Here is a 9,898-nt window from a genome sequence, read left to right on the forward strand (position 1 = left end):
CTGATCAAAGTAATTACATGAATCAATAAATAAATAGACTAATCATGTAAAATTAAGGTGTATCTATATTTTTTTTTTTAGGTTTAGGTCAAGAAAGGTTAAAACAACCTGTTTTATTTGTCCTGTTTATTTGTTACTGTCGGTGTCTCATTGGGGAGATTTCCCTCTACTTCCTATACCTGAGACGCAAAAGGAAGTGAGAAGAAATCTCTACAGAATGCAGGAAATCCCTTCTTTGACAGTTGTCACTGCAAAATGTTCCCATTACTTCCCAACCTCAGGTTCTGGTGACAACTGTAAAGTTTGGGATTCTCCATCACTTTCTGTCAGAGATAATGGCTACTAACACAAATAGATAGGCTGAATCTCCCCAGCAGGCAGGGACAGATATGACAATAACAACATGGCAGGGGTTCTGTCCTTCTCTACTCTATTCGAAACTAATATTAAGTTTTGCTGATACAAATACTTTAACCATTTCACTGCCACTGATGTGTGTGAACGGGCCCTTAAGGTTTCCTTTTAAGTGGAAGTAAAGCCAAAACCTTTTGGTTTTGGATAGAATGTGGAAGGGTTTGAACCTATATCAGGTTTTTACTGTCTGTGCCCCTGCTGGAGAGATTCACCCTCACTACTGATCCTGGTAAATATTGTCTCTGGAATAAAAAGGGATAGGAAATCCAAAAACTTTGAGTTGCCACAGGGACAGGAAGTGAGGGAAAATCATCTCCTGAATAAACCTGTTCTGAGACAGCTGTCTAAAGGGTAAATTCCCTTGCTTTGAAGAGCTCTGGTTTTAGGGCTTGTTTTCTCCAGCCGCGTCTACCGTAATGTACCGTGCCCGGAACACAAGGGATTGCATACATAAAGTCACCTTGCGTTCTAAGGTGGGAGGGGGCGTAGCAGTGCCATTCAAACCAATGACACTACAGATATGCCCCCCTGCCCGCAGTACGATCGGCTGCACAGGAACGCGTGGTAATAAATTGCCCTGCCTTCCAGTGCGGTGCGATCGCAGAAAATAGTGCATGCACACTGGAACGGAGGGTATTTTATTACCAAGCGTTCCTGTAAGGCTGATGGTACTGCGGGCAGGGGGCCGTGTTGCACTGCCAGTCACTACTTCCCGCAGGGATTCCCTTCTCACCTCTCTATTCCTCCTGCACTCATTGGAGGAACAGACAGGGGAGGGGGCGGGCACAGCTGACTCTGGCTCTAAAGCCAAAGCCAGCTGTCAATCAGGCAACGGGGTGGATCCCAACAATACTGTCTGGATCTTTCCTGGCTGCAGCGCGGCTCTGCACTGTGAGCATATAGCAGGCAACAGCCTGCGACATGCTGCGTTTAGGTCACAGGAGTACATTAGTAAATGTATTCTGTGAACCAAAAGAGAGCTAAAGTAAAAAAATGGTTTGGCCATAGTTCTCTTTTAATTGTAAAAATAACTTCACTTTTGTTGAGAAAAACATCAATCCTCTCTGGGTGATCAATGTGCAGTGCAAGGATTTTAACAAATTTTGTTGCAATTTCCTACCTGTTTTTGTTCTGAAGGAATATCTTTTTGTCACAGCATATCCTTTCCAGACTGATTCCTGAGTGGGAGGGTTGGGTGCACTTTCTGTGTTCTAATAAGCAAAGTTGCAGTGTCTGCATGCCTTTAGAAGTAGTTAACCCTTAGAGAGAGTATCTCACCATTGTCACCAAAAATTGTACTTGTATCTCAGTGCAGCCGTCTGTCAAAATCAGTCAGCCAATCACAGAGGCAGGAAATTACATTTCTGATGGCATTCTGTATACCAACTGTGCCTCCAAATCGCCATATTGCACTAAATTTTGTGACAGTTTTAGAAAATTACAGTGGCTGCAGTTTTAAATAGAAAGGCCATTTTTTATATTATTAAATTACAAAATTATTTGAGTAGCATTTATATATGTTATATTCTTTGCTTTACTATTTTTCCCCTTTAAAACTCTTTAAGCGGAAAGCAAAGTGTATTTTCCGGGAGTACGTATGTAAGCAATGTTTACCCCAAAGTAAATTTAGATATGACTTTCACATGATTATATGTTGGATCTTTCATATTTTCATTGGTGTACCAAATTCACATAACAAATTAGTTTAGGTACAACAGTACAATAGTATATCCAAATGTGTGCTCATTAAAATAAGTACCACACTTTCCATATAAGAGCATGACCATTACCACAGTCCCCTTGTGGGCAAAATATTGCTAAGGAGCAGCACGGGCACATATTAATCGCCAGAAAATTATTTTGATCTTCTCATAATTATGACTGCGAACAGTAGAGTTCCGTAAAATGGTGCGGGGTGGGGGATAACTAGTTGAATATATTCCGGGGACTCCAAACAATTCAGGGCTTGGACAGTCACATTGTCTGGGTGGGATAATTATGACTGCGCACAATTCTACATATTAGGAATGGCAGAAGAACAAGTTCAATAGCAATATCAAAGCAGACAAGATTCACATCTGTTAACAAAGAGTACAGTACTTACTGGTAATTTGCCTCTGTTTAGAATACCAGTTAGATAATTCTTGGCTTGATGCAGTTTTGGCTCCTTGCTTTCCATTAATGGAATGGAGTCTTTGAGTTTGGCAACATTCTCCTTTAAACAGAGTTCCAGCAGAGCCTCGGCAAGCAGCAGGTTTGTGAAGTCATCTGGAAGGCAGAGGTTAAAGCGGATGTCACTTAGCACTAAATTCCCATATAAAGAAGGATCTCATCTCTCTATTAAATGGCTTGACACATGTTCAACAGGCAGAAGCCCAAAGAGAAAAGGAAGCCATTTGTGCAAAGGAGAAGGTCAGAGAGGCCCTTGCTACTGTTAATCTGTAGATAATCACTTCCGTTAAATGCTGCAATCCTGGGGAAATGTTCCCTGTGGAAGCGCAGGCCTCTGTCACCTAAAGAGTAACTATATTTTCTTTATAAAAGAAACATACAAAAGCAATTAGTAAGCTAGTGAAGCTATTGAGCAAATACTGCAACTGTGCTATAATTAGAAAGTTAACACAATTCACTTTAAGGCCCCCTTCACACGGGCTGATCAGAAGGGGGATCTGTGCACGGATCAGTATGGATCGGATGTTGCCGTGGGGACATCCGTGTCCGTCCAGTTTTTTCCTCTTAAAACTGCCAGACCCCATGCCGGTCTATGGGGAGTAAGATGTAAATGAACATGTTTCTATTTACATAAAGTTACCCCTAATCTGTCATGATCTGGTCCACCGAAACGCAACCCTCTTCTGTTTGTTTTTCAGGTCCTGACCAGAGTCTGGGGTAACCAGGTGTATATGGATGCCCGTCCATTTACACCCAGCTTCCCATAGACAAGCATTGGGCAACAAGTCGGGTCCATTTAAAAAACTGACAGGTGGACCCAATCGACCGCCTATGTGAAAGGGGTCTAAGGCCCCATTGTTGCTTTCTTCAAAGCTTATTGGCTAAGTTTACATTTTGGACCATTTTTCATGTTCCAGCCATATTCAGGGTGTAACATGAAACACTGTCACATGAACAGCCCGATCCCCCACCACCACCTACACCATCTTACCTAAACGTACCTAAATTGCCAGGTCCTTTTCCCTACAGGCTGCTGTTGAATTTTGAATTTGGCGTAGCTGTGCGTGGCTTCGCCCTCACAGCCGCGCCATCCATTCCTTTGACAGGATCTGTGAATGGAGAAGCCGCTGCAGTATTGTATTCTCAAAAGAATACAAGTGCAGTGACGTCACCACACTTGTAGTCCACTCATTCTTCTTCCCATCCATGTTACTGAATGTCCATACCAAGGTGAAGACATGAACGGGAGGAAGAATCTGCAGGAGCCAGAGCACTGCACTCACATCCACTGATCAGGACTCCAATGCTTTACTGGCTTTAATGCAAAAAAATTATAAATGTACTTTATTTCAACTATGAAGATATGAAGAAGTATGCATTTATTATTTTTTTCTAAAAGGTGGACTTTGCCTTTAATACATGTATCAAAGCAGAGTACAAACAAAAATGTTTTAAATATCTTATGTTTTTCTTAAAGCTGAATACCAGATATAAATATTAACGTATACTTACATTGGTCCAGCATGGCCCAGTGTAAGTATACATCATTTATTCCTGCTAGGGATCCTGTAAAACGTTGTAGTAGTCGGCGACACAGTAAAGACTGCTACAGGGTAAAGATCAGGGCTGCTGCTCTTTGTGTGAAAGCAGCGGGCTGTCTGCAGAGGTCCACTTCATCCACTGGACAGTCACACTCCCTGCTGAATGGAGAAGTGAGCGTGATGGAAAGTTGTTCTCCCCCAGCTTCCCATTTCTCATCCACTGACATGACACATTAGTAGGTCAGTCTTGCAAGTACACAGCTCCCTATGCAGCGGATCATGAGGGCTGCCGTATCATGCCTGCATGTCCAATCATGCCCTTACGTCTACGGTCAGCCCAATGCTGAAGAGACAACCAACTGGTGGTGAACAGCAGCTGCATATTTAATGACTAGAGGTGCAATCAACTCAGAAAAAGAAGGAACAGTTCTAAGGTTTATTAAGGAAGTCAGAGGCCATGGAGTTACAGAACAAAGAACTTGGCACTATACCCAGAACTGAAGAAGTTTGACACAGAAACTGGGAAAGGAGTGACCTAGCATCCCAAGTACTTCAAAGGAAAAAAGCTAAAACTGAGATATACAACATCAGCATTTTTTTTAAATGAACTACTGGCAAATAGCTAAACACTTATTTGAAATACACATTTTAAAGCAGTTTTATCTGCCCACGGATTTTTTATTTTTTTCAGCCAGTCCTGATATTTACACAGCTCTGCTAAGACAGGATGGTGACCTGATTTTTTCAACTACATGTAAGCAATACAGCATGGTCACCTTCCCACCCTAAGATAAGGAAGGCGAAGCAGCAGAATGATGAGGTCATCTCTCTCCTCCTGTTAGCATGTTCCTTGTCTGCATCTTGCATTTAGTGGAGCCAGATCAGCTAAGAGTGTAACCCATCCTTCTCATAGTCTCAGTGACAGATTCAAGTACTGATAATACTGTAGTTGCATTTAAAAATAAATGCTGTTTTTTTTTTAATGAACACAAAACTGCGCCAAACTGGCTTGTTTTCAATGTCTGCACAAAGCTCAGCTTTAATTTACACATTGACAGTACCACCATTTTTAAACATGTCATCTAGGTCCTCAACTGGTGGGTCACAACCCAAAAGTGGGCTGTCGCTGCCTTCCACTGCACTAGGTGAGAGGCTCCTCAGTCTCCCCCTAGAGCAGCACTGTCAGTTCTCCTGCCCAACAGCCATTCATAATTTGCTGCCCGACACCGAGTGTCAGTTTGAGGTGGGGTGGGCTAGGAGTATGGCATGAGGGAGCTCTATCCATACTTTGCTTGCTGCTCCCTCGTGTGCCCTGTAGAGGTGCCTGGACTGGAGTGATGTCACATTCTGGCTCCCGGCACCTCTACGGGGCACACAAGGGAGCTGTACAAGCATATGGATGGAGCTCCGTCACAGCACAGCAGCCCACGCTGGACCCCAGGCTGAGGATCCACTTCCATTCTTGTAAGGTAGGAAGGCTGGGTGGTTCTTAAAAAAAAGAGAAAAAAAAATAAAAATTTGTGTGCGAGAATGTCTGTTAGTGTGTGAGATTGTGTCTGTGGTTGTGGGTCTGTCAGGGATTTTTAAGGGCCTGTTCCCACTAGTACAGTGTGTTAATCGCACCCATGCGATTAACACACCGTACCGCACAATCGCACCTACCGGGCATTGCCATTCGTCACCCAAAACGCACCTCCCGCCCACAGTTCGACCACCCGAACCGATACGTGCGGCACCCCAATGCCGTGCTTTCCAGTTTGGTGTGATTTGGGTCGCGACTTAATAGCCAAGGACAAATGTGGGTCCTGAGGTTACACAGGTTGAGAACCACTGATCTAGGTGACATTCATCTTGCATATTACAGTAACTTTCATGCTATCATCTATTAGGCTTGAAGACGCAAACATTTTGCTTTGTATCCTATTTTTTCTATGTTTTCTCCTTTCAATTTTTAAGACATAGGAACTTTGCAATTTCCAGTCTTAGACATATATTTTTCTTCACCTCAGTCATGCCAACTCAATCGGGATTTGACCTGGGCTTTCATGGGAGAGCTAGAGCATAAAGAACAGAATGGACTTGAGTCAGAACATTTTAAACAGAAAATAAGTAAAGCTAACTGGAGCAGAAATATAAAATGAATGCTTCTCTGGCTCAACATCTAAAGCAAAATGAGCTTTTTCCAAACATTTAGAAATAATTCAGACTTAAAGCTGTTATCCTGGCATGTAAGCAAGTGCTCCATCTTCATTGTTTTGCTTCTTCTTCAAGTGGCCCCCAGTTACTTTCTCCTCTAATTTATCATGAAATGCTATCTACCATGTAACCTCTAATTTATCAGGAAATGCTATCTACCATTTAACCTCTAATTTATCAGGAAATGCTATCTACTATGTAACCTCCAATTTATCAGGAAATGCTATCTACTGCATAACGGTTCTAACAGCTGCATTTCCTGTTGAAAAAGTCGCCTAGCTGGCTATCTGACTAGATCTGCCATGTGCACCGATGTGACGTAGCCCTGTAGACACTTCCTGGAGGAGGAAGATCATGAGCCAGGTGATGACATCCAAAAAATATTTTCTTCCAACAAGAGAGGGTTTTCTAGAAGGATGATGGGAGAGCTAAGCTAAACATTCTGACTTGAGCCTGGAAATTAGGTATATTGACAACATCAGCAGTAGGAGAACTATCTTTGCTTACTACCCCCACCCTCTTCCCTACGTTTATTCAATGCATCCCCTGTCCTCAAAGCATACTAAGCTTTGACCCACCAGGGTGAATGAACAGATTAATTAGCTATCAAGCACCCTTTGATGATTGTTCTAAACTTTGGTGCCCTCCTCCATGACCCTATGTACAGTATGTTCTAGATCAGGTCTGGGTCAAAGTTCACAGATGGCCAAGGACCCCCCTGCTCCTGCCTGCCAGACCTTAGGGCTGCCATTTGGCCATTTAGGCACCAAGGAATAGAGCCACAGGCTCTTGTATGCTTGAAAGTAGCATTTTTTTTTGGGGGGGGGGGGGTCCCAGGCTCCAGCAGGTAAATGGGGAGGCGTGGGAAGTTAGGGAAGGTAAGTGGAAGCACGTTAGGGTGTCTACTATCCATAATGCCTATTCCTGCCCTTAAAGTAGAACTGAAACCAAAACTTTTCTTTTAGTACTAGGTGGAGTAAAGGAGGGTTATAACCCATGTCAACTGTTTTTTTTTTTTGTCATCTGTGTCTCAATAGGGAAATTTCCCTTCACTTCCTATCGAACAGTGTTGGCAGGAAGTAAGAGGAAATCCCTCCATAGTGAGTCAAATTCCAGGTGGTTAGCAGGGCCCCAGAGGTAGTATCCCCTTTGGAAGATTTCCCATCTATTCCTATTCTGATCACAACCCAAAATTTGGGATTTTCTTTCACTTTCAAAGATAACAGTCACCAGGACAAATAGAGAGGGTGAATCTCCCTAATGAGGACACAGATAGCAATAAAAACCTGACAAGTGCTCTAATCCCTCTCCACCCTTACCCCCCCGTGCAGACCACTCTGTCTTGTTCCAGTGGTCTTCACTATGCGGCTATGGCAGGCACAGCACAGCCTTTGCAAGGAAGACACAGCGGCCACCTGCTATTCCTATATTTTCCTATCTATATTCCTATACATGAGCCGTAATCCATTGGTTGGCTGGAGACTGCCATGAGTACAGCTCACCAAAGGAATGAATATGACCGCAGCTTGCATGCACAGTCAGGAGAGCTGATTGGGACATTTTCCTTGCAAAGGTTGTGCGGTACTGGGCATGGCACCACAGTAAAGATAGCTGGAACTGAGAGGAGGTAAGCATTGGACCAGGCAGGCTGCAATCAGGGGGTGGGGGGTTTACAGTAATTAATGAACAACTGGATTAAATGTACAGTTGTCCATTGATGGAAAAACATAGCATTAGTCAGACCATTGTCCCTCTGCCCCAGACAATATATTCATTGCGTACCTCTTGCTGCTTTATTTCTGGGTTTCCTCTTTTAGTAAATTAAAGTAGTATTAAATTCTCAAACTTTTTTTCAATAATGAATCCAGATCAAATAAATCTACATTGCCCAGCAAAGTATTTCTTTATATTTTAGGGCAAACACTTACAGTCATCATGCTTCTGAACAGCTCCAACTCTCTCAGCTTTCCTGAACTTCCTGTCAAGTACAAGATCACAAGGGACACTGTAGTCTTCAGCAGCTGTCAATCTACTAGCTTGGAGGAGGGAGGAATGGGAAGCAGGGAGTAGCTTGCCTTGCTGTGCCTGTGTGTTTGTGGAGCTTATTAGCACACACAAGTATAACTCCTTAGGACCATTCAAGGGAAAGGAGCCACCCTAGAACAGGATATCAGGGCCAGTGCTCCGGAGACCAGATGATTCTGTAGGAAACTAAAATGTTTAAACATCAAGGAGCTGCTTTCAGGAAACATATAACTATCGGGGGTTTTTAAGTATTTTCAGGCCGCTATTGTAGACTATCAATAGAGCTGCAGCTAACGATTATTTTCAAAATCGATTAGTTAGCCGATTATTAGGTTCGATTAATCGGTTAACAACACCTAATTTAGGGCTGCAACTAATGATTATTTTTATATTCAATTAGCTGGCCGATTACTTTTTGATTAATCGGATAAAAACATTAAATAAATACCATGCTTAATTTAAAATAAAATACACAAATGGAGTGTTACAAACGTAAAGTTTACTTTCGAATAAAACTGCATACACAATTTTTTGCAATCGCACTGCACTGGAAAGCACAGCATTGCGGTACCGTGCGTTCCAGTGCAGGCGATCACACTGTGGATGGGAGAAGCGTTTAGGGTGCCATTGAACTGAATGGCACTACAAGGCACCTCCCGCAGCAGAATTTGTCAGGCAGAAACCAAAAATTACTTTTTTTTTTTAAATAATGGTATTGTAAATACATGGCGCTTGAATAGCTTCAGCCAGGGAATGACAGCTGCCAGTGGCAAGATTCTGCAGATGGCAATTTAATGTAAATATAGCAGGTAGTAGGCTGATTCAATAGCTTGCCTGCTATTGGCCATTTCATATTGCAATATCCAATAGCAGGCTGGCTATTGCACCCACCCACTGCTTGCAGTGCCCTGAGCCAGAGGATCCAACCAAATGATCGATAATAAGAATAGTTGACAACTATTCTCATTATCAATTAATCTATTTGTTGGTTGCAGCCCTAACCTAATTCCTTGCATGTTCTGTTTTAACATATAGAAATCAAACATGAGAAGAAGCTGGCAGCATGGAGTTAAGCAGGGCAGGGCTTGTAGAGTCATAAAGTGATTACGTCTGGTATCAACATTCAAAGTTCATCAAGTATAGCTAAACTTCTATCCCAATATCTGTATTGAACATACACTAAACCTAGATATCTGTATCCCTTCAAAATCCCACTGGACTGGCTCTTCCCAATTTTCATGCTGGCGAACAAGACAGAGATTTTCTTTGCATTGCTTTTACCCAGAGCGAGTAGCTGAGTTTTCTCATGACTGCCTGAGACATGATTCACTCGCCCACAGCCCTGCGTGTTCATTCATTAGACTGTTCTGTTATTACTAGACTGTTATTACTGCTCTGGACATGAAATGGGATTCTCCATGTGCAATAAATGTTTCCACACCAGTTCCCCGTCCGCCTGCAGCCAATAAATGTGAAACATGTGATTGAGCCGTGTCTGGTTTTCCTTCTCCATTAAAAAAGCTTTGCTCCCTCGCAGGGATACAAAAAAA

General features: G+C 42.7%; 1 protein-coding gene across 1 annotated transcript in view; it reads right to left on the bottom strand.

Moving 5' to 3' along the window:
• The window catches only part of TTC7A (tetratricopeptide repeat domain 7A), a 277,635-nt gene that overhangs the window by 255,727 nt on the left and 12,010 nt on the right, over positions 1 to 9,898 (bottom strand). Inside the window, exon 2 of the mRNA XM_018576308.1 lies at positions 2,519 to 2,682. Within this exon, the coding sequence (XP_018431810.1) occupies positions 2,519 to 2,682 (164 nt within the window). The remainder of the gene's footprint in view (positions 1 to 2,518; positions 2,683 to 9,898) is intronic.

Source organism: Nanorana parkeri, unplaced genomic scaffold, assembly GCF_000935625.1.
Source record: "Nanorana parkeri isolate BGI_ZX_2015 unplaced genomic scaffold, ASM93562v1 scaffold63, whole genome shotgun sequence".
Taxonomy (NCBI): Eukaryota; Metazoa; Chordata; class Amphibia; order Anura; family Dicroglossidae; genus Nanorana; species Nanorana parkeri.